At 40.7% G+C, this 26400-nt stretch overlaps 1 protein-coding gene across 5 annotated transcripts in view; it reads left to right on the top strand.

Annotated features, from left to right (window-relative positions):
* The window catches only part of ltbp1 (latent transforming growth factor beta binding protein 1), a 204438-nt gene that overhangs the window by 79127 nt on the left and 98911 nt on the right, over positions 1-26400 (top strand). For all 5 annotated transcript variants that reach the window (XM_007898450.2, XM_007898451.2, XM_007898449.2 and 2 more), the window contains 4 exons: positions 7868-8074; positions 8971-9248; positions 11865-11967; positions 24007-24084. In XM_007898450.2, the coding sequence (XP_007896641.2) occupies positions 7868-8074; positions 8971-9248; positions 11865-11967; positions 24007-24084 (666 nt within the window). The remainder of the gene's footprint in view (positions 1-7867; positions 8075-8970; positions 9249-11864; positions 11968-24006; positions 24085-26400) is intronic.

The following is a 26400-nucleotide window of genomic DNA, read 5'->3' as shown; positions in this document are numbered from 1 at the left end:
TGATTCATTTGTAATAACATAATAATAATAATTTACATTTGAAATAATGCCTAATCACATCATTGAGACATCTCAAAGTGCTTCATAGGACTTTTTGTAAAGTGTAGTGATTGTGTATTTGTTGGTGAATAGTTTTCATACAGTGCCCACGTTCAAGTCTATGGAAGGACACAGGCCAGGACTCAATAGTGGAGATGTGAAGATGGTTAATATTAAAAAGTTTTGCTGCATTTTCTTTGGGTTCTGGGAGAAGCATTTACACAACATCTCTCCTAGAGGTTAACTGAGTGGGGTAGAGTTTGCTATGGGGTAGGTTTTAAAGTGATCAGTAGAAGGAGAAACTCAGGAGAAACCTTCTCTTAGGAAAGAAAATGGGTTGGGTTGAGTCAGTGATAAACTGAAAGAAGCAAGCTTGATAGATCTTTACGCATTTTCATTTTACGCTTTTTAAAAAAAAATGTTTCCAGACATTTAAGCGCTCTGAGTCCCTACCCTGCGTGGAGGGCATTATATAAGTGCAAGTTGTTGTTGTATTTTCCTCCCATTGGCATATGCGGATGTAACTGTTTTTCACGTGTGAACCTCTGCCGTGTGAACAGGCTAATTGACTGTAGAGGGCATCACAGCTGAGCCTGACCTCTCCTCATCTGACTGACACATGCACTAACAGTAGAAGAAACGGCAGCAGAAACTGGTTGTTTTTCTCTCTAATGCTGGAAAAGTTAGATCCAATTTCTCCTACCTATGCAGCCCCCTGAGACTAGGAAACCAAGCATAGACTGGGATTTGAACCAGCATGCTCTAGGTCTGCAACCTGCAGCTCAATAGACTGCATCATCTGGGCTGCCCTTATTCCATTGCTTTCTTAGGTTCTTGTTACCGATTCATCACTCAAACCCAGGTTTACTGTCATTAAGGAAGCATTTTGTTTTGAAGCTAAATACAAGGTATTTGTGGGAACATGACAGTATATAAAAAAGAAGCGACCACTTAAAATCCACTCTGAGAAAAAAAGTAATTCATCTTAAATCAATGTCATGGACACATCCTATATTTTATTTAGATTGAGATACTGTTCTTTCCCGTCAACATGAACCGTCTTTGTTCAGTAACATTGGGTTACTAATATGAGACCTTTCTCTGTTGTAAATTTCAATAGCTGATTAGTATCTTTATTACATAGAAAATAGTTTTGCAGGAAAACCTAGTTACACCCATTTTGCTTCTTGTTCTTAATTATATGCTTTTAAGTATAGAAATATTTGGCACAGATTACACTTTTAAATGTCAGTGTATCATTTCATTTTAAAAGCCCACGTGACTTTATGTAGATTAAAGCAGCCTCGATCATGAAACCTTCAGCAATACTGAGTCTTTAGTTACAAGTCTAAATGCGGTGGCTGCTTTAAGTACGGAGAAGCAATGTGTTGGCTTATTTCCACACTTTACTTCCAGACATAGGCAGTGAGTTGTCCTCAGGTGCCACTATGCACCTGTTTGCACCTGTATGTAGCTAATGCTGAAGAGTTTTCATCCTGAAACATGCAGAGGTGGGAGCTTGGTGTGAAACAGGCTGTCCTCATGACAATGGTGTCTACCCATTCTCTCCCCCTCCCCCACCCACAGACAGAAATTTCTCTGCCAGCAAAGAGAGATGTTTTCGCTCACTTGCCAAGTGCTAACTTGAGGTCCTGGGAAATCTTGTGTTTTGTATTACAGAGATGCTTTCCCAGCCAACAGTTCCTCTAGATTAAAAGGTTTATCCGCCTCATGGAAATTTTGCAGGGCTTTTGCTGTGTCCAAATGGCGACACAAGATGGTCACTACGAGTAGCAGTAAAACTGTGAAGCACTTTGTGATGTTTTGACGTGCTATTGTCATGCAGAGCATGTTTTCACCGGCCGACCACTAACTACTAATAAAGCAGCTTGCGTCCTGTGCTGACAATTGGGTCTGAGGTACTGTACAAGTGTGTGTGCGCGTGTCTGTGCGTGTGTGCAGGCTCCCTCAGGCTCCAGAGGAAATTCCTTTGTGGATGACTAAGCTTTGGGTGGCTGACAGTTCTTGCAAAAAAAGAAAGTTTGGGACTAGATTGCTAACAGAGGATTGATTCCGACAGCAGCACCTTATTCTCCCCAAAGATAGTTATTATTCCTGGAGCTGGAATGTTTTTCTTCGGATCAGAAATATTTTTGTCCATATGAGCCTAGGAAATAATAGAAGGTAATCTGAACTATTCAGATAAACTACACATGATTAGGTTCCAAATTAATATGACCTGGTGAGTTTGGTTGCATCATGCGCTTTATGTATTTTTTTTGACCAAACTTGATATTCCCTATTTCTCCATTTTCTCCTGAAAGTGCTGGCTCATGTAGGCTTGGATTTCATAGGCATTGGTCACTCACCCATGTGGCTGTTCATGTGTGAGCGCAAGAGTGAGTGCTTGCAATCTATTCAATCCCAAAGAGCATCATAGCCAAGCCTGATCCTGTCTTCACCCAATTTCTATACACCCTCTCCTTCCAGCATAGGTTATTGGAACAGAACTTGCTTAGTTTTCTCCCCCCAACCCCTTTCTCAACCCACAGCTCAAGGACACTGAGAATCCACCATTGCATGATTTTTGTAAAATAAGTAATCTCTTTAAACTGAGTGTTTTGCGTTCAAAATAAAGCTTTTACAAGATGTATTTATTCACACAAACACACAAGGAATGGACACAAATTCTGATGAGTGTTAAGCACACACAAACTTTTGGGATGTTTCAGGTTACTAACGTAGGTAACTGAATTTCCCATTATTATCGGACATTAACCAAAGGCAGACTTTTTTTACCAAGAAGTCGACACACCTAAGAACAGCACTTCTAGAATAGATACACTTCTAGGTGGTTAGTTAAGTTAAAGGTGGTCCTGAGTCAGTGACAAGGCCAAAAATAACAAGGAACCCTGTTGATATATAATTCATCCCTTAACCACTTTGTAGAGAAATTCCACCTGGGTGTTTATGTAACATTTCAGATCAACTGGAATTTGACAAAATGTTGAATTCAGTTTTAACTTTCAAGATGATTTTCTTGTAATTTTTATACTAAACTTACAGAAAACTGGCTTAAAAAATAACATTGCATTTAAGAATTTGCCAAATTATGGATGGTTGGAAATGTTAAACAAATAGAGTAAATATAGACCTGCGAAGAATTTCTCCCATTTGGTGCCTTTATATCATGTGTTTGCTTATAAATAATAGTCATTACATTTTACATTAAAATCCCTGTGAAATGCTTTGAGATATTACTGTGACAGGATAAGGCTCTAAATCAAATACAAGAATTATTTTCAGATTTAGCGCCTATAATGTTAAAGTCTCTAAATGCTTCATAGGTAATTTTTATAAAGGTGACTGCATTTGTAGGAGAATGCACAGTGTCCCACAAACAGCCATGGAGTCAGTAACCAATTTTATTTGGGGATTGTTGACCAGGACACTGGTGGAAACTCACTTCTCTTCTCAAGTAGTGCCATGGGATCTTTAATGTCCACCTCAATAGGCAGACAGGACCTTGTTGAACATCTCAGCTGAAGGACAGATCTTGGATCACTGAGAGTTAAAATTGGGTGTTTTCTCAATGACTATTACAAAATGGATTTTACTGTTCTTTTTGGTGACAATGGCCTATATGGCGATTTGCAATGAGAAGCCTATTAGTAATAAAGACCTGTAAGAGTGTGACTTCACTGAGGCAAATGTTGGAGCAGCAAAATTGTAGTCAAAACTGTACATTTTTAGTTTGGAAATTTGTGCTGCTTTTGTCATTTTGAATAAAAAAAGCTAAGGTAGGAAAGATCTCATGGCCATCTTATGTAGAACGCCAGATGGAATGTATTGCAAGGAATTTGTTCTACAATGCTTGTGCTCCCACCTCATAACTGTCTGAAATTACAGCACACAACATGAACCTAAGCACTTTGTTCTCAATGATAATAATATCCCAATATATGAATATGAATTCCTAAAACATAGAAGGAATCTTCAGTATACGGCATCTGCATTTTATTAATAATAAATAATCCTTGCATAATGACCTTTCATATCAGGAAGACGTCACAAAGTAATTCACACGATTTACTGTAAAATGTAATTTTGCTCACTGCAATGTACAACAAACAGCCATGATGTGAACGATCAAGCGACTGATTTTTACCCGGGTCAGTTTTACCCTGGACACCACTGAAAATAATCTGTGGTTTTGTATAGGGCAAATTATTTCCTTATTCCCCTTCAGGCTGCATGTTGAGATTAGGAATCGTGGTGTGTAGAGATGTGGTCATAAACCCACATCCTACTCTTGTGACACTGCACAAGTTAGAGTTCCAATACATTGCATCACAAACACCAAATACGTTTTAACACAAGGGCATTTGCCACTAAGCAGCCTGGAAAGTTCACCTGATACAGCTGTCCTGATGGCTCAGTGGGTAAATGCATACTGTGTTTTTCTATGCTGAACTATGCAGAGCTTGAAGGGTCTAGGTATGATTCCTGGTGTGCAGTGAGACTTACTGAGCTGATCTTACTGAGTCTGTACCAGGAGGCTGCAATTGGCCCAAGTGCCTTTGGGGTTAGGTGATTGGGAAAACAATCAGATTTCTTGCTTCTTATCCCTCTTCGGTGATCTCTGTTGAAAAAGTCTGAATGTTTGGATATTGGGTTTGGCTATGATGTCTGCTGCTGTTGAATAGGCCACTGCTTCTCTATTCATAGTGAAAAATGATCACTTGGTTGAGATATTAAAGAACCTACCCCAATATTATTTGCTATCTTCAGGAGCAAGAGTGTGGGATAAGGAGGGATTCGTAAGAAAAATCTGGAGTATAAAAAAGGGATGTTTCATAAAAGATTTAATGTTATAACATTGAATCAGTTATGAAATGTTGCTCTTTTCATCCCAATATGAATATTATGTATTGCATGTTCATTGTGATTTATTGCTGCCTTGGTGTATGGTTGAGTGTAACTTCAGTTTTATATGAATTTTAAAATCCTACAAAATAGCTAGTTCATTGACAGTAAATCTTGTGAAGTATTTTGAGGTGTCCTTCTGATATGAAAGGTCTATAGCAAATGTAAGCAAATGTGTGCTTGATGAATTCTGTTTTACAATGATGGGGATATAGAAGGATCAAAGCAACACTTCAATGAAATCTTGGTCAGCATCAGCTAGTGTTTCGTGTTTTGATTGATGCAGCATTGAATATGTGAACTGGGATTCTATTCCGCCAATCTTTGACGATTTGTATTCGGGGAGGGCCATCACTTTGCCTATGAAAAGCAGTTTGGTTAAAGCTGATGTATGTGCAGATTTATTCATGAAGACTTATAAATGGATTGACTGTAAACCCAGATACAACACCACATACCTTCAGTGAGAAATGGGCTGTTGCCTCATTTGAGTACCACAGGCACACTGTGGATTGCATAATGCTTCGATGCTTAAAAATAACAATCTTGGTCATTCACTTCATAGCTATTTGTGGGACATTTCTGTGCTGTGCACAGATTGGCTACCACGTTCACAGCAAGTACATAGTCACTGACTTTGCACTAAATCCTGTGAAGTTTAATGCACCAAAAAAATACCTGCTTGACATTTCAGGGTGTTCATTTCAGGAACAGTGCTATAATAAGGGTAAAGGGTAGCAGAAGCAGCAGTTGAAATGGTTTAAAACGACACCAAAATGCATTTGTATAGTGTCCTTCATGCCGGGAAGACGTCCCAAAGTGCTGGACAGTCAAGGGTTTGCACCCAAGCTGGGGGTTGGAGTCAAAAGAACCTGTTTCTAATTTATGTCATACAGTGGTATGTCATTTATATAATGAATCTGGAGATTATGAATCTGGGATCGATTCCCTGCAAGCTGAGCTCTAATGGGTAATACGGGCCGAGCTGGACAAGCACTGGGAAGCTTGCTAGATAGTGCTCTCAATGCAACCTATGTGGTTTAAGCTGGTTAAATTCCCAACATTAAATTCTGGAATCCCCAAGCCTTGGCTCTTGCCAGCCTACGCTTAATAGTCTGGATTTAGGTAAACGGGATATGTCCCTCAAGTGAGAGAGTGTGCATTCCATTCCAGATACCGGGAAATTTCTTTGTGTAGGTGGCATACATATGTGAAACTATTAGTTTGGTTTGGACACTCTTCAGCATGATGATGGGTTTCTGCATGACCATAAAAACCTCAAAAATTATTGTAACCAAGGATGAGTTGCTCTTTCCCTGGGGTTGAAAGCGACTAATAATGATTTTATTGACACAGATTTCTTCTTGGCTGTGTTTTGATGTATAAGGTACCTTCTGACAGCCCAGAGCTTGAGTAGAATCAAAGAATCGTACAACACAAAAAGAGGCCATTCGGCCCATCGAGTTTGTGCCGGCTCTTTGAAAAGAGCAATGTAATGTCAGTCCCACTCCCCAGTCCTTTCCCCATAACTCTGCAAATCCGTCCTCCTCAAATACCCGTCCACCACGTTTTTAAAAGTTGTTATTGAATCGGCCTCCACCACCCTTTCAGGCAATGCGTTCCAGATTCGAACAACTCGCTGCGTGAAAAAAATTCTTCTCACCTCCCCTCGGCTTCTTTTAGAAACTATTTTAAATCTGTGACCTCGAGTCACCGAAACACCCACCAGTGGAAACAGTTTTTCCCTTTCTAACTTATCAATTTTAACACTTCCTTACGTCCTCCTTCCCCAGCCAATCAGCTTTTTCACGGGGTAATTGAAAAAAATGGAATTGTAATGTCAAAATAGCTTTTCCTTGAAAACATTTTTTTTAATCAAAAAACACATTTTTCAGGCAGTTTAGCTGAATAAGGTTGAAAGGTGAATTGTCTAGTATGTGTGGATGTGGTTCGGAAATATAAGTAAGTTTCTTTTATCATAGAAAGTGTCATTAGGGATGTTGACTTGTAAAAAGCACATCAAGCACAGCAGGAGGATGAGGTTTTGTCGACAATATCAATTGGCTGTGTCTGGCGTTTCAATTTTTTCTCTATCTCTCAGTCTGAGAATGTCTGGTTGCTGCTTGTGCCGCAGCATTGCAGAAGCAGCATGAAAGAACTCGCCCCTCTTTTATTCCTCACACTGAACTGTGGGACACCATACTCTTGGTACCAGTGTTTCAAATAAAAGGAATGATACATTACAAAGAGGATTTTGTTGCTGATGTCGGAAAAGTGACATTATGATTCACAGAGTCAGAATGTTTACAGCATAAGTTGATGCTCTTTAGTCACCGACCAGTGGAAATAATTTCTCCCTATTGACCCTATAATAATAATAATAATAATCCTTGCATTTGATATAGCGCTTTTCACGTCAGGAGGACGTCCCAAAGCGCTTCACAGAACACACTGTAAAGTGAATTGACTGTATATTTGTGGGCGAACGCGGCAGCCAATTGCGCACAGCAATGTCCCACAAACAGTCGTAGATTGAAAATGACCAATTTAATTATTGTTTTTGGTTTTTTGGAGGGATTATTATTAGGCGTGTGGAGTAAGGAAACTTGCCTATTGACTTTTGTGCATGTCTGTGTGGTGGGGGATAAAACATTCACCTCTGGAACATGGCAGGGGACTGCAGAGATGATAAAAAGGCCACATTATCATAGTTCTCTGGCAAAAATACACAATCACTATACAACTGTCAATCATGTGAAGTACTTTGAGACGTCTTTCCAACATGAAAGGTGCAATATCTAAAGCAAGGATTATTAAATAAATGAAAATAAACTGAAAATCTGAGCAGAAGGATAGGATTCAGTAATTGCCTTCCACCTAAGCCTTGGCTTTATCTTTCCAGTTGTCTGCCACCTGCCTTGCATGAACGGAGGAGAGTGCACCTCCAGGGACAAGTGTCAATGTTCGCCTAATTTTACCGGCAAGTTTTGCCATATCCCTGTACAGTCTGCAAACAGTCAGAGGCAGCATCACCACCAGCAGCAGCAGCAGCAATCTGTCAACAGTCCAGTGGTTCATTCCACACACACGTTGCCACTGTCATTTGGAGGTAAGTCTGGAATACAAAGTAAAATTTACTTTCTCTTCAACACACTTTTTAATTTACCCTCACCGACAAGTGTAACACTCCTCTATGAATATAATTCATTGCGTTATACAGAGGAGCTCCATAATTATTCATTGTGTTCTACAGGGGTGTCACACTTCTGCATATAATATGCTGTATTTTATGAATTGAGCAACACTCCTATATTTAAATTATGCAGTGCTTTAGGGATGCAATAATTCAAGAGTGTATAACTCTTTTACAGCTGTAGACAATTCACACATCACCCTGTATCTCCTGGGAATGCAGTCCTGTGTGAATTATAACTTACAGAAGCGCAACTCTCCAGTATCAATTATATGATAATAATACACATTATTTTTCACAGAATGCATATATATATATATATTGCATTTTGACAGTTTTCTCTATTTGAAATATAAAGGCATTCTGTTTATCACAGTTACAAGCGTCTCTAGTTCATATTATAATGGATTGCTCAGTGAGGACCTGCTTGCTTCATGTTCCCCGCCCTATCTTCTCCAACATTGGCTGACGAGCTTTCAGTTATTCTGCCCCTGTTCTCTGTAATTCCACCCCAGAGTCTTTCTGACTCACTTGCTTCTTCCCCTCTTTCAAGGCATGTCTCAACATCTATCACTTTGACTGCTTTCAGTCTATCCCTTCTCCCTACCCCAAGATCCCAGCTCAGGTGTGCACCTTTCTCATCAGGAGGAAGCCTCAAATCGTTTCCCAGCAACGTGAAATGCTTTGAGACGTTTCCTGATGTGAAAAGTGCTATATAAATGGAAATTGCATTGTATTGATATGTTCAGGTTACTTTGCATGTGTTACAATATTTGTTGACGAGCCTATTTCTTTCTTTCATGACAATGCAGTGAAGTTCCCGCCTAACATTGTGAACATCCATGTTAAACACCCACCTGAGGCAACTGTCCAGATCCACCAGGTATCCAGAGTGGATAGTTCCTCGATGGGACAGAAGGTGAAGGGCGTCCACCAGTCGAACCAACAGCGTATCTCTTATCATGTTCAAAACCCTTCAATGCCTCAAGTCCCGAATTCTGTGTATACCCATCAGCAAGTCAGAACTCATCACTATCCCAGAATGCAGTCTAAATTAGGTCGCTGCTTCCAGGAGACCACAGGTTCACAGGTGAGAGCAGAACTGGCTGTGCTTTTGCTTGTAGCATTTTTCTGCTAAGGTTGTAGTCTGGAAGATTATGAGGTCTTAATTTAGGGGGCAGGATCCACTCAATCACAATCAGGTTTCACAGAAGTCAGAGCTGCTGGAGTGGAATGGGAAAGAGTCGGCTCCCGACACACCCAAGTACCTGCAGGATTCACTGGTTCCAACTCCTTTTGCACCCCTTGCAAATGAGTCCCCGATATGTGTTATGTGTAACACTTATGTCCTGCAGTCATTAGCAACAGGAACCTGCAAAATAATAATTATAATAATGATTAATCCTTACATTTGATAGATCAGCTTTCACATCACAAGGACATCTCAAAGCGTTTCACAGGAGATATAGGGTGACCAAAAAGTCATGATAATAATAATAATCCTTGTATTTGATATAGCGCTTTTCACGTCCCAGACGTCTCAAAGCACTTCACAGAATATACTGTAGAGTGAATTGACCTTATATTTGTGGGCGAAACACGGCAGCCAATTGCGCACAGCAGTGTCCCACAAACAGTTGTGGATTGAGAATGACCAATTTATTATTGTTTTGTTTTGGAGGGATTATTATTAGGCGTGTGGAGTAAGGAAACTTGCCCAAGGTTTCGCCCTGTTATGTGATATCTACCCTATTATCTAAAATACCCCCAAAATATCATAATTTCTTTAAGACTCATTAGACATTGTAATGGTATCATGACTATTTGGTCACCCTGTGCAATAAAATGTAATAATAATAATAATAATAATAATCCTTGCATTTGATATAGCGCTTTTCACGTCGGGAGGACGTCCCAAAGCGCTTCACAGAACACACTGTAAAGTGAATTGACTGTATATTTGTGGGCGAACGCGGCAGCTAATTGCGCACAGCAATGTCCCACAAACAGTCATAGATTGAAAATGACCAATTTATTATTGTTTTTGGTTTTTGGAGGGATTATTATTAGGCTCTGTGTGGAGTAAGGAAACTTGCCCAAGGTTTCGCCCTGCCTGGAATTGAACTCAGGTCTCTCCCTTGCAAAGCGAGTGCTCTAACCACTGAGCTACAGGACTGTAGTGACTATGTATTTTCTGAGCAGCAAGGATTTGGGCTTTAGAAAAGAAGCCTTAAATACTTAACCGGTATATATGTTGACATTGTCTATTATTGGAGAAGGTTGCAGGAAAACACTTGTCCTCTATGTGCTGGCCTTCCCTCCTGTTAGTGTAGATATAACAATTCTAAGTTGGTTTTGTTTAGTTATAATGTTCTGTGGTGGGGCAGAACTTCACTGGTCATAAACCACTGCTCTGAGTCAACACATGGCGCACACAGAACCCACATGTAAGGGATTCGGTGGTTTACATAAAAAATAAACCATCTTGTGGTGTTGGTCTAATGCTACTCGTGGGTACTGAGGAACATTGAATACAATTCACAAATGGATTTGATTTTTGTGGAGACTAGTAATCTTCACTAAGACTACATGTGCTGTTGCTTGTGCTATGGAGGTCCAAGAGGACAGGTAGTGGAAGGACGGGGAGGCTGTATTAAATGAAAGAGAAGTACAAGTGGAAGATTTAGCAACAAAGCCCAGATTGCCTATTGAATCTCATTAGTCCGAGCAGAAAACAGCATGCATTCGACCAGTTTACAGGTACATGCAGTTCATTAACATCTTGTACTTCAAATTAGGATTACAGCAGTGCTAACATTTTGGCACCAAAAATAAAATGACATGCAGACACCTTCCAGACACCTTTACTCTAGTCACATTCACCTATCCCTGTGTTCAATTTGTACTGTGCTGGAGGTAAATTATTTCTGTACTACTGTTCAGCGTTGGGCTCTTGTCAGAGATGGAATGGTATGAATAATATTTCTGATTTATTTGGTGTAACAGGATCCTTCTGTACCTCAGCCACTCCGCTCACAACTCCAATCTCAGTTTTTATTGTTCTTATTTTCTTTTCTATTCCAGTGCCAATTTTGTCTGAAGCTAGTGGACTGTATTTGTTTAATACTTTTGCCTACTTTTGATTCCCGTGCAATACATAAGCAACTTGCCTTAGCAAAACAAACAACATAGAAGGTAAATTCCATGGCACTTTTTGGGTAAATTGTGTTGTCCTTGTGAGGTTCTTCCATGATTACTAATCTGTTATAAGTATTTCCAGCCAGGAGGAAGGTCTGCTGCCCGTTGCTGACTTCTCCCATGATCTCTGCCAATGCTTTCCCACAAGCAACGGAAGAGATACTTGGAGTTAGTGGAGCCTGGCAATGTTGTAGAGTATTTGGGTGTGTGGTGCAGGAGAGAATATAGGCTGAAGCTCATGGAGAAAGGAGGTCAGAGGCAAGCGAAGGAATCGTTGGATAAATCTGGACATTATTCCTCTTCCTGTGCTACTTTAGTCAAAGCTTCCTCCCATATTATAGTCTTAATGAACTCCCCACACCCTTCCGTGCATTCTAACTCTAACCATTAAGCCTCAGAAGGTATAATTTCAATCGTTGATACACATAATTTTCTTTGTCTTTTTTGGAATCCGTGTTCACACTTGCTAGCGAACGAGCACTAACTGAAGTATTCATGTTAATTGCAGTGTGGTAAGGCTCTTCCTGGACTATTGAAGCAAGAAGATTGCTGTGGAACCGTGGGCACCTCGTGGGGGTTCCACAAATGCCAGAAGTGTCCAAAAATGCCATGTAAGTTTATCTCTTCATCTCGCCCCCACCGCCCCCCCATCCCCCCCCCCCACCACCTGGAAGGTGGGGAAATCTTTTTACAAGTAATGTTTTGCTTCAACTGTACAAAGCCTTGGTCAGACCCCATCTGGAGTACTGCATTCAGTTTTCGGTACCTCACCTCAGGAAGGATATATTGGCTTTGGATGGGGTGAAGAGCAGATTCACCAGAATGAGACAGGGGCTTAAAGGGTTAAATTATGAGGACAGGTTGCAGCAACTTGGTCTCTATTCCCTTGAGTTTAGAAGGCTGAGGGGTGATTTGATTGAGGTTTTTAAAATAATAAAGGTATTTGATAGAGTAGATACAGATAAATGATTTCCTCTGAAGGGGGAATCCAGAACAAGGGGAGCATAATCTTAAAATTAGTGCTAGGCCATTTAGCAGTGAAATCAGGAGGCAGTTTTTCACTCAAAGGGTAGTGGGAATCTGGAACTCTCTCCCCCAAAAGGCTGTGGATGCTGTATCTATTCAAATTTTCAAGACCTAGGTGGCCAGATATTTGTTAGGTCAGGGTATTAAGGGATTTGGGGCAAGGTGGGTAATTGGAGTTGAGGTAAAGATCAGCATGATCTAATGCAATGGTGGAACAGGCTTGAGGGACTGAATGGCCAACTCCTGTTTCTATATTCTATGTTTGTCAGTTTCTAAATGCAACCTGGTTAGTTACATAGATACATAAATAGTAGGCAGAAAAGACAAAAATTCATTCCTGGGAGAAGCTCTCCCTTTTTCTACCAATCTAATCTACTTCCCTCACTTTAAGCACCTACACTGCTGTTGGCCAATGGTTGAACGGAATTGCGAATTGTTGAGTTCAGTACTGATATGCTGGCCAGTGTACAAGTATATGTAATTTATTCCCCTCTTTTGTTTGAATAGTGTTTGTTTATAGACTGGTATTAAAACAGTACAGAGGCCCATTGAAATTGCAGGGGTGGTAAAAACGTTTTACTGCTGCAACTCAACTTATTTCAATAACATGCATGAACTCGCTTTTGTATGATATAATAATTGGCATATACTTGAAGTTCATTTTAAAGGTAATTAATAGGTGAAGAGAAGGCATTGTCTGCGTGCTAAACCCAACGTTTAGGAGTGGAATATTTGAATTAGTAGGTGATGAAATTAACTGTTATGACAGAGCTCTGCTTTCTTTTCCACTAACCTAAGCAGTGCTAGATTAACAACAACAACTTGCGCCCTTCATATAGTGTAGCATCACAGAGCTCTTCACAGTGGAGGAGATTGATGCCGAGATGGGGAAAGGGGAGAGGTGACCATAAGCATGGTTGAATAAGAAGGTCTTCAGGTGTGATCTGAATACGAGTAAGGAGGGAACAAGGTGGAGGGATTCAGGCAGAGTTCCAGAGAGTTGGGACATAGTGGCTGAAAGAACAGCTGCCAACGGTGGAGCAGAGAGGACACGGGATGTGCAGGAGGCTAGAGCAAAGTGGGTGGTTAGAGGAGTGAGATGTAAACAGATCGGAGAGATAGGGAGGTGCCAGGACATGAAGTGATTTGTAGGATATTGAAATCAATCCGTTCTGCAATAGGGAGCCAGTGAAGCCTGGCAAGGACTGCGTGATGGGGGTGTGAAGGTTAGTATAGTGAGGATAAGGGTGCTGGAGTTTTGAATTAATTGGTGTTAATGAATGATTGAACTGAGGAAATAAACCCCATTTATAGGTAATAGCTAGAAATAAAATTAATGCAGAAATCTGAAGTAGTCTTAAGTATCTCAGCCAACATTAGGAAATATTCTAAATATTTTCTTAGTAAATAGAATTATTTCTGTATTCACCGGGTTCCATTTTATTCACCAAAATGTTACTTTAACTGTGTGTGTGTGTGTGAGGGTGGGATTCAATAACAATAATAACAACTTGCATTTATATAGCACCCGTCATGCAGAGTAGAATCTCTGAATGTTTAATTCACAAAATATATCTATCATGCAGATGAGATGTAAGATTGCATAGAGAATGTGGTACAAAACCCTCATGGCATTGTCTTTAGACCATTGCTTTATCTTTTAACATTGTGCAGAAGTTCAGAAAATTCTTCAAAGATTTTTAAAGTTTTTTAAAAATGTTAGGTACATTGACATATTGTGTGGGGAGGGTGGGGGGCACAGCTGCAATATTCATTGTAGGGGTGAACTGCAATTTCCGAAAGCCACCAAAAGAGTAATAATTGGAATTTTCTCACCATTTTCCACAATTAGCTGGTTGCTCTTCTCTGGCTAATTTTTCACACTTCGGCGGCTTTTAGAAATGATTAACCCTAATCTGACCACTCGTGTCGACCAAATTAGTACCATAGAACTATAGAAATATTCAGCGCAGAAGAAGGCCATAAGGTCCATTATATTTGTGCTGATTCTTTGAAAGAGCAATCCATTTAATCCCATTTACCTGTCTTTTTCCCATACGGCTGCAAATTACACTTCTCAAGTCCCTTTCAAAAGCTAAAATGGATCCTACCTTGACCACCACATCACACAGGTCAATATCAAATTAGAACTTCCCACCACTTTTCTAAATAGAAAACAGTGAGAACATATGAGAAAAAATAGTCTATAGCACTTTCAGTCATTTCAACATGATACGATTCTAAACCAAAAGTTCTGTCTTCTAAATATCACAAATTAGACCCCCGTGTCTTGTGGAGGAGGGAGTGGGTTTTGACTGACAGCTTGAAGATAATCCTAGCTCCTGTTCTCCATTCTTCTGACATATTAATTTAAAGCGGAGTGTTTCAAATTGACAAATTTGGGTTTGGAGAGATTTAGGAAGACATGTCCATCACACGTCTGCCTTAAATGTGGTTCCGTACTTGCCTGTACAGGAAAATGGTAAGAGAATACTAGGTTTAATTTATGCACTTTGTTGCTCTGAAGTGTTTCTGTTCTGAGAAAATCAGCCATGCTATTTTGTTCCAGATTTGGTCATTCTTTACAATTTTGGTTGTATAATAACTTTCTAACAGGTTTAGCTATTTTTAGAAGGGAAAAAGCAACCCAAACTCAGCTGCTGATTCCCCCTCGCCCCTGAAATGCAAGCACTGTACATTTTGATGCAATTACCATCTCTTCCAGAGATGAAGACTTGAAACCTAGTCATTCCTGGTTCTAGTTTATTCAATTAAAAACAGATGTACTACTATATGCTGTATTATCCCATCACATTTATTGCAGCAACTTGCATTTATATAGCGCCCTTCAAGTAGAGTAGCTTAAGGAGGGAGTCATTATAGCTTAGTTGGTACTGTTCTCGCCTCTGGGAAATGAAGGTTGTGAGTTCAAGTCCCAATTTGGGGACTTTGAGCTTATTGTGCAGGCTGATGCTTCAGTGCAGTACTAGCGAGTGCTGTGTTGACAAATGAGATGTTAAACCAAGGTCCTGTCTGCCTGTTCAGATGGACGTTAAAAGATCCCATGACAATATCAGAGAAGGGAGTTTCCCCCAGTGTCTTGCCCAATAACCCTGCAGTTAAATTCATTCCTGACTGTTTGAAGGAGAATGTGGTGCCCAAGCTGGGTGCTGCATTTGCCTAGAAACACATGGTTCTTTACAGAAAACTCTGTGAAGTGCTTTGAGATTATTCAACATGATGAGACACTACATCAAATGTAAGGATCATTATGAAGGAGTTCCGATTTTTCATCAGTAAAAATTGCGAACAGCCCTGTCTGACAGCACAGAATATCTGAGATAATATTTTTCCATATTTTATCTAATACAACAACAACAAGAAGAAGATTCCATTTATAGAGCGCCTTTCACGTCGGGATGACGTCCCAAAGCGCTAATAATTGATTCAATCACTCCAATACAGAAAGAGCTCCCTTATGTTGTTCTCACATTTGTGTTAGGTACACAATCATGGAATTTTACAGCATAACATTTTGTAATATTCCATACAGTCGCTTCTGAGACTGCTCCGTTCAGGAATGAAGAGCCCTAGCTTGTCTAATCGTTGTCATCGCTCATTCGTCTAACACTGGGAATCATCCTTGTTGCTCTCCTCTGCACTGCTTCTTGGCCTGGGTAGTGCCTCTATGTCACATTGACCAGAGCTGCATGCAATACTCTCAGTGCAATCTGACAAGAGCGCTGTAAAGCCTGATTATTACCTCTTGGGATCGGAACTGAATCGATTTGATAATATAGCCGTGTTTATTGCTGTCTCACACTGTTTTAATGTAGTGAGTAACAAGTCAGCTAACCCTCCTAGATCTCTTTCAACTTCCCTCTTAGCAAGTTCAATCCCAATCCACGGAGTACTAGTGTTTCAATTTTTGCTTCCTGCGTCTTTCTAAGAACTTTGCTGCCCTTCCCTGATTCCACTGTTGATCCTCAACTTGTTATCTGCAAATTGAACAACCTTACACTGTGTCTACGTATCTGGGTCATTAATATCAATAAGGAACAGGAGTGATGTCAGTACGGACACCTGATACCTCCCCTCCATTTTCACTTATAGACCCCTAACAACTACTTCCCCTTCAGTCAATCCATGTCCATGTCTTGCCTTTGAAATACAGTGACATCAGTTTGTGAAGGAGTCTTTCATGTGGTACTTTGTCAAACACTTTTTGGAAGTCGAGGTACTTTGCGTCATATAGTTTCCCACAGTCAATTTGGGATATCACCTCCTAAAAATGTCTATGAAGTTGGTTAGATGATGTCTGGCCCTTCTGAACCTGCATTGGCTGCCATTCATAGTCCTTTTGCACTTCCAACTGCCAATGTTTTCGCTATGTTTGGAACTGAGTAATAGACTGAATCCAATGCTGTTAACCATAGTCTTGTACGAATGTGTAACAATCGGGCAACACTGGCTGCCTTTTTATGTTGCTGTTTACATACAGTGTATTATCTTTCCATGTGATGTGTTGAGGGATACAACTGCTGGTGGATTTTCTGTTTGATAAATGCTCAACTTGAAATGTAGATTAGTTTTTAATGGGCGAATTTAAAGTCAGTGGTTCTAATGATGTGAATATTGGCTTGGTTGTTAATTAAAGAGAAATAAAACATTGTGTACACCAGATAGTATCTTATTCTTTTGTTTATAAAGTAAGTATGAGGAGGTCTGTGGAGGTTTTAGTGGTCATTTAAAACAGCCAGAAGTAGGTCTGAAGTTCTATGACTGGGTTTTGCTTTCTCCTTATTATCCCTTTTGTAAAGCTCACCCGTGGTTACGATTCTCACTTATTCCCTTCTTACCAGAACCAACCAAATATTTATTTCCTGACCTCATTCTCCTAAACTATGCCCACAAGCAACAATTTAGTTCTCTTGACATCCTTTGATGTGGTTCCCTATTAAGTAGATTGGAAAGATCAGAGTGATAGATGTGCATTAATGGCTTCCTGATAACCACATCTCTTCTAAATATAAAGCTTTATATCCTGCATGCCGATGGAACAATAATTACGTAGGGTTATGCTGGCAAAAGAAATGCAAACTAGTATGGTTAGTTTTGTTCATTTAATTCTAATGTTTACAACAAATGTGTCTGTCTATTCAATAAGATTACAAACTTTGATTCTTATGCTCAGTGGGCACTGGCCTGCTTCATGATCCCCACCATTTCAGCCTATATACCTCCACTTTCTGGAACTGCATCCCAGTGTCTCTTTGACTTGCTCCCCCCCTCACCTCTTTCAAGGTCTACCTCAATATCTACCTCTTCGACTGTGCTTTGGGTCATCTTTCCCCTCCCCATCAGCTCCCATCCCCAGGTTGGGTACCAAACCAATACTGTTAAGTACCTTGGATCAACCTTCTGAAGTAAAAGGTCCTATATAAATGTAAATTTATATTGTATTTGTATTTTTGCACTGTGTAACTTAATGGGGCCGAGGAGAGAGGTTAATGTTACAGTGTTTACTCTGTGCCTTTGTCTCTCTGTGAGGATTGGTCTTTGGACATAGTAATTTAAGTTTCTTCCTGGCGTGGGTATGTGTTTGTGTGTGTGTGTGGTGCTGGGGATATGGTGGGCTCTCTGAGTTTAATAGGATTCACAAAGTAAACCCAGAACAATACAAAGAATATGTAACAATAGCAGGCAGATATGTTGAGGCGAAGAACTACGGGGAATGCGGAGATCAATTTTAGGACACTGGCATAACTACTCTAGCTGATGTAATATGGGAGGAAGGGAAAATGAGGTCACATGGACCAAATAGGCTTCTTTAGCCAAACATCTTGTGATCTTGTGAACATTGTAAAATATAGTCTTGTTCAGGCTGAGGAGAGCTCTGTGCGAGTAGAGCAAATAATTGGGATGTAACTCTTTGACAGCCGTTGAGTTCCAAGTAAATTGACTTTAGTAATGTCAGCCTTGTAACGGGGGTTGTTACACAACAAGTGCTCATAGGTTGGGTCAAAATAGTAATCTAATTCCTAAAGGCCACACGGATAACTGGTATAAGAATTGGAATATAATTCACTGGTGCAATTGGATGCTCTTCTGAGTTCTGGATTTGCAAAGATTGGTGGGGGTAGATGGAGATTTAATTTTCATCTGGCCTTTGGTATACCTGACTTGTGAGTGCTAGATCTTAGAAACAGAGATGACAGCACAAAAAAAGACCGCATGACCCATTGAGCCTGTGCTTGGGCTAGTTTCCCTTTTGGAGTGAACTACTCCTCAGTTTTGAGATTTAGAGTTGTTAAGGGTAATTTCAGGACAGACACCAGGAAGTTTTTCTTTAGCAATGAAGTGAGTGAGCAATTTGATCCGTGGACATATCTTCAGCTCTGCGAGCAAAAGCCATTGTAATGCAATCTTAACTGTGTGGTGTGTGTTAAGTGATATTCTATTATTGTCCTGTGTACAGTTGAGCTTCGAAACATACACAAACCGTCTTCGCTAAATCCAAGTGGTCTCTGCCAATGTACCTCTCTCTCCAACCTGAAGAGGACCCTGAACCATAAGTTAAACTGAAGAGCTCTGCTTCCTTCACATCACATCCACATGGCGTCATTCTTGTTGACTGCACTGTGAGCAGCACAACCTGCCGCCAGTAGAGTAGAATTTCCAATCTTGGTCACTGTGACAGGAGTTAGGCATTGCCTAGGCATTCCCACTGGCTTTCTACTCATGCTTGGTTGGTGGTATGGAAGTCCTGACTGTAACAAGAGATGTTTTTCCTGTAATATTGATGAATTGTGAAATCCATTTAAAAATTGCGAAGATTCATTTACCTTGTGAATGAGTTACGCTCTCTCAAAGTCAATGCCAGTGTTTCTGCTTATGGTCAGCAGCTCAGTGACAAAATGATCCAGACTGGAGCAAGCCTTCTTGTGTTGGAGGGGTTCCCATGACAACATAATTGGGTTTGCCTTTAAAAAGCTGGCCATATCTGCCGGTTCACAAAGTACAGTTTAATCCCCTTCACCTTTGTCTACTTAGCGCTCAGAAGAATACTGAACAAAGAGGCCATTGTTAATTTCAACCACTTTACAATGAAATTATGCAGAGGTTGCCGAATAGGATTTATTTTTTTTAAAAAAAGAAATCACAACCCGCTTAATATGGGTCATTAATTCTGTTTTCTTCGTAAACTGCTTGTGAAATTATTCTTGTTGATGGTCTAATTATTTTAGTGTTGACATGAGTTTGCTTCTGAAGATTTGTTAGCAAAAATATCCAATGGGAGATCTTCCACCATTACTTTTAAACTCTTTGCCCTGTTGAAGAACAGACATTTGTGAAAATGGGAGACATCAAGGTGGGTGGGCTTCACTGTGCTCCCCTGTGGACAACAACTCCAGACTGAGCATCACAGTGAGAAGAATGTGCAACAACTCCATCAATATAGGGTTGAGGGAATTCCTCATAATAAGCTGCGGATTATTCTTTAACGTGCAGCTATGTTGGCACATTAGACCTTATAAGACTGAAGCTTTGTCATGGATTCAGTTAGCAGTTCATGCCCAGTGCTTATAGCAACTGCTCCTAGCACAAGAATGAACAATAAGAGAGAAACACACGCATATACAAACACAGAACACACACAACACAATACACAGATGCAACATGCACACACAGACATTTATGGATGTGCACACATGCACAGACATATGCACTAGTACATAAATACTCAAGCATGCACGTACACAGACATTCAACACAGAGATACACACATAAACAGACATAGACGTGTGCAGACAAACCCACATGCCACAAACACGCATATCCAGACACATGTGCATAGCCAAACACTCAGGTATGCAAACACAGATTCCAGAGCAACCCAGAAAGTTACGAAACAATACAGTTTACATTTATAGAGCACCTTTCACCTTAGGGAAGGTGTGTGAAAGCAGTTCAAACTGGTGCCAGAGTCCTGGAGCTGGATGCTGGGAGCTGAAAAGTGTGAGGAGAGCAAAGATGACCAAAAGCGTAGTCAAATAGATAAAACTTTGGACAGGCTTAAAAGTGTTTTTATACTTAATTAGTTGTTAACTTCAACTTGATAAAGTTGAAATAAGTGTCTTGTCTCTGAGATGCTGCCCTGCATGGAAGGCGCAATGCAAGTGCAAGTTGTAGATGTGAGGGCCCTATCCTGAAATTGGTGTTCCCAAGTCCCCAGGGCAGACATGTAGGTCAAAACTGCCCACAGCTTTCACTCAATTCAGTCTTACTCGGAGCCCAATTATCACCAAGATTTGCTACAGAGGATGCATTCATCCCTGACAATTGGCTCATGTCAGAATCAGAAATGTTATGTTATAGTGGCAAATGCCCTCTTTTTGCTCATCACTTCATCTCTTCTTCTGAAGGCATTTTGACTAATTGTTTCTCCTACTTCGGAGAAAAACACAGGGAGCACCTTGCCATATGAGTAATAGGGTGTTTTCTGAGATTGAGGCTGAGGTGCTTTATTGAGATAGAGCAATGGGACCTTTAACCTGCAACTGTTTTTTTGGTTTCTGGTTCTTAATGTCCTTCTGATTAACCTGAGGTCCTGTCTAGCTGCTCAGGTGGACATTGGTTTGACCTCCTGCCCTCACTTGGTCACCTATGGCTTTCCCCAAGGCTTCATTCTAGATCCCTTTTCCTCATTTACACGCTCCCTTTCAGAGACATGGGATGTTTTCCACGTGTATACGAATGACACCCAAATCTACTTCTCCTCCTCTAGCTGTGACCCCAGGCCCACTGATGTTCTGTCCTCTTGTTTATCAGACATCAAAGCGTGGATAAGTGGCAACTTTCTGCAGAACGTTGACAAGATGGAAGCCATACTTCTTCGCTCCCATCAACGACTTCTAACCTGCAGCTCCAATTCCTTAATCTCCCCGGCCTATCCCTCAGACCTACTGAGCCTGGTCCTAGACCAAGACCACTTTTGTCAACCTCTGTCACATAGCCTGTCTCTGACCATACCTCACACCCAAAGCAGCTGAAACCCTTATCCATGCATTTGTCACCTCCTGCCTTGATTATCTGATGTCTTCCTCACCAGTCTCCTCAGCTCCACCATTCATAAAATTCAATTAATTAAAACTCCATCGCCTGTATTCTCATCCACACAAAACTATGTACCCCAATCACCCCAAGCTTTGCCAGGGTCCACTGGCTCCCTATTGCAGAACAGATCAATTTCAAGATCTTCACACTTGTGTACTCCCATTACTTCATTCCTTTTTCAGCTCCCTACCTCTCTGATCTGCTTACACCCCACTCCACTACCCACTATCCACTCTCAGCTGGCTCTAACCTACTGCACGTCTATTGTCCCCTCCGCTTCACCATCGGGGGCCGTGCTTTCAGCCCCGAAACTATGGAACTCTCTTCCTCAAACTATGGAACTCTCTTTCTCAATCCCTTCACCTTGCCTCCTCCTTGCCCATCTTCAGTTCACACCAGAACACCTTCCTTTTCGACCGTACCTACGGCCACATTCCCTGGCATCAAGCACTGCCACTGTTAAGCATTCCACAACATAATTCTACATGAAGAGTGCTATATAAATGAACTTGTTCTTGTACTGCAGCAGGGATCTATTGCTGACACTTGATGCAAAGAGAGAGCAAGTATTCTATTCCCAGATGCTGACATTCCTCACCTTGTTGAACATGTACAAATAAAAAATCCTGTAAACTTCAGAGATCAATGTAGATTTTGTAAACAATTCTATTAATCATATCGAACATTATATGGAATGATTTCAAACCTGCCATCTAATCTGAGTATTGTTCCAAGCTGCTCAATCATCCACTCTAATACTTATTGAGATAATGATAATAATACTTGTATTTGATATAGCGCCTTATCATGTCTTCGAGACACCTCAAAGCAAAGCGCTTCACAGAGATCCTGAATCCTGGTTTAGATCAGTGTTTTGTAATCACTCACAGCAATTTCATTATCGTGTACAATTGTACAAATTGTACAGGCTTCATTTTGTTAACCTTCAGTAGCCTCTTCACTGTAACATAATGGCTGTAATGACTCTTGCAGCATGATCGTATGTTTTGTATTACTGGCAAGCATGCTGATTTAAGTCAGGTGGAGCAGCCAATTCAGTCACCTTCTCTAATGTAAAGCTTGCTGGAAGGTTCATTATAGCCAGTTGTAGACCTGACAAAACCAATTGCAAGGGAATAGCGGCAGAGCAGGAATGTGCACTGTACCATCTTTGATCTCGTAAACTAATCTGAGTAATGTTGACTGCTACAAGATCACAAGAGACGTTTGGGTGAAGAAGGCCCTTTAGCCCATATGATATTATTCTTCCAGAATACCCACCCTACCGTCTTCCCATTACAGTGTCAAGCTGTTTGTTCAATGAGTGCAGGCTTTTGCCTTTAATCACCTTTCCCAGTAACCTGTTGCAGCTGTTAATCATCTTTGTTTAAAGAAATAGTTCTTGGTCATGAAAGTGCAGTATATAACCTTGAATCTGTGTACTCTTTTGCTGCTGTCTTGGCATATTTGAAGGTATCGTTCTGGGTTCAATTTCTCTGTTCCATATAGCATTGTTTTTGCCTCTATAAGATTCCGACTGTGATTTCTCTTTTCAAGGCTGAAGAATGCTATCTTCTTTACCTGCTCCTTACAGCTCATTCTTCTGACTCTAGCAAATAATCCTCTTGACTCTCCTCTGGGGCTCCTTATTTTACAGTAATTAGAATTGCAGCAGCTCCTTATTTTACAGAACTGTATGCAGTACTCTAGACATGAGTTGACCAGAGTCCTACACAGCTTGAGCATTGCATCTGGGGAACTGACCTCAACTGATTTGGCAATGTAGCCCAGCATCCTGTTTGCCATGTTTATTACTGCCTCACACTGTTTCATGTGGTAACCATGCATTAGTTACTGATGTACTACAATCTCCTTGGTAATACACATGTTTTAAGGCGTGTCTCCACTGAGAAAATATATAAAGTAACATCTCTATAGAAGGCGTCTCAATTTAACCCATTTTTGTCTGTGTGTGTGCGTGTACACTCGCACGGGTGTGTGTGTTCAGGGGAAGAGAGTGCTGAAAGAGTGGTGAAGGAAACAGTTGTTGCATATATTTTTTATCGAGTTAATACTCAATCAATCCATTAGCAAAATGTAGGAATTAATCCATTAGCAAAATGTCTTTGTTTTAGTTTGTGAGAAACTACCAATACAGGTAGATCAGTAAAACTTTTGTACAATGTTTAGGCTAAAATGCGTTAGCGTGAGTCAGAGCATTCATTATTCGGAAAATTCATTAGCATGAGGCTGAGTCGTGCTCCGCCACTATCAAGCACTCTGGGAAACTACTCTCCGTGAAGGGCGCTATATAAATGCAAGTTGTTGTTGTTGTAGTAAAATACAAGACTCAATATGGATTTATACTACTATGTAGCAGCAAAGTGATTGTTTTTGATGATACCTGTATCTGCAGAGCACCTGGGACTTTCTACCCATGTTTTCAGCAGCAGTGAAAGGGAGCAGTTATGTGACATTTGTTAATTGTTATTTTATTTCAATTTCAGCTATCCCAGTAATAGGCAATGGACAGATGGTGGAGTGTCCCCTGGGCTACAAGAGGGTTAATGCCACATTTTGTCAGGGTAAGTATGCCAGCTGATTCCCAGCACATGGATAACTTGGCTGTGTTGCATGCTAATGATAAATGTGGTTTTGATGTAAGTGGATTGGATATTTTTGTTGGAGTCTTATTTGCAACCATGGTGGAAATAATTCAGCTTCTTTGATGCTACCTGAAGCGATGTGACGTGCGAGCGGGAAGCTAGATTTATACTTGCCAGATCCGAATTGTTTTCATCCAGAGCTGAGGGAAGCGCTACACTTGTGCAGAGAGAGAACTAGGAGCAGGAAGAACTGAAGCTGAATTCTGCATGCACATGAACATGCCAACCAGCATCAAACACCGCTTAATTTTAATGGTGTGGCTGATTAGCTGTAACTTCTCCAAGAACTCTTAAACTACTTCAAATGTAAGTTTGGAATCAACTGGATTGACACGGGAGCCAAAGGCATTGAATAGATTCATGAATCGATTCTCATGGATGTTTTGGGGACTGGGACGTTTTTTTAGTCCCTTGGTTCCCACTCCCGGTTTGGGTGTGAACCCTGGACTTTCCAGTACTTTGGGATGACCTACGCATTGTGAAAGGTGCAATATAAATGTAAATTTGTTGTTGTTTTACCTTGATTCCAATCAGAGCATGTACAGCATTTTAAATAGTCCCCAGGCACAACCACCTACAGGGGGTATTTCCCAGACTCTAAGGATATCCCCATGAATGTAGCAATATTACAGACTCAAACTCTATAGGTAAATCACAGCATTACACAGACCCTTTGCCTCTGCATGCACCACCACCACCGCTGGGAAGTCAGGAGAATCACTGTGAAGAACCTTACAACAACAACAATTTGCATTTATATAGCGCCCTTCACACTGGATGGGGTCTCGGAGCGCTTAACAGTAGCGGAGCCCGATGCTGCACTAGTAGGAGGGGAAAGGGACCATGGGCACAGTCAAAGAGGAAGGTCTTCAAGTGCGACCTGAAAATGGGCAGAGAATGGAAGAGGTGAAGGGATTGAGGGAAAGTTCCACAGCTTTGGGGGGGGAGTGGCTGAAAGCAAGGTAGCCGATGGTGGAGCGGAGGATCCAGGGGACAAGGAGGAGGCTGGAGCCAGTCGAGCAGAGGTAGTTTAGGGAGAGAGAGGGCGTGAAGGGATTTAAATACAAGAGTGAGGGTCTTGAAATCAATCCGCTCTTGTGACAGGGATCAAATGGAGTTTGACAAGGACTGGGGTAAAGGAGGTACGGAGTTTAGTGTGGGCAGAATGTTTCTTTCAAATAAACAATGGCCACATGTGTACATTGTCTGATTTTGGGAACACCCTCAACACATAGCCATTAATTAGAGTGTTGGTACACCATCCGTTTTAGTGCTCACATCAACTTGTGCCTAACTGCTTCCTGGTGTGCTAAAATCCCACAACAGATGCACAAATGCTTGTTTAGTCATTATGCTACATCTGCAGCTTTTCAGCTAATCTGTGATGCACAGACAGAAATGGATTATGTAACTATTTAATTTATCCATTAGACACAAAAGTAGAAGAGCAGGAAGTGATTGCAATGTCATTAATCCGCCAATTTTCATGAGAGTTGACTTTAAGGCAATGAGAGGGAAATTGGGGAGGTTGTGTTGGGATAAAAATTGAGTACTTTAAAGATTAATTGGAGAGGCTGCCGATTAAGTCTATAATAAACACAACATGGAACATTCTTTTGGTAAAGAGTGAGGACATATGGAACTAATTACCAGCACAGGTGGTGGAAGAAGGAAGTATAAAGAGTTTCGAAAAGAAACTAGACAAGTTCCTGGATATTAAAAAAAAAGTTTTGGGATTATTAGGTGATCACATAAATGTGTTGAAGGAATGTTTTAGGGAGTCTGATGCAAAGCTAGACGGACCAATGGTCAAATCCTGCATTAAACTATCACTGAGTTACTATGTTCCACAGTAACATGTTATGAAGTAAATCAAACCCAATATAAATGCTTTTCCCAAGATCACGAGAGAGGTTCAGATGAAGAATGTCCTTCAGCCATTTGATCTCACCTTTCCACAGTACCCCAAACTACTGTCTTCCCATGATCAAAGCGCTTAGTTAAAATACAGTTAGCTGTTAACCAGCTGTACTGATGAGTTGATTGTGGGAGCTGACTACTCATCACTGTTCACCATACAATTTCACCAACAAAAATGAAAGTGGAAAAAAATCAGGAATGCTAAGTGATATTAGTTTTGTATAATTATACAGAATAGCTGAGGATGAGGCAGCTTTCTGAGTTTGAGGTGACATTTAAATTGCAGACATTTTACTGCATTGTTACACACTGAAT

Source organism: Callorhinchus milii, unplaced genomic scaffold, assembly GCF_018977255.1.
Source record: "Callorhinchus milii isolate IMCB2004 unplaced genomic scaffold, IMCB_Cmil_1.0 Scaffold3, whole genome shotgun sequence".
NCBI classification, from domain to species: Eukaryota; Metazoa; Chordata; class Chondrichthyes; order Chimaeriformes; family Callorhinchidae; genus Callorhinchus; species Callorhinchus milii.
Note: the sequence above shows the minus strand (reverse complement) of the source record. Positions and strands in the feature narration are given on the sequence as shown.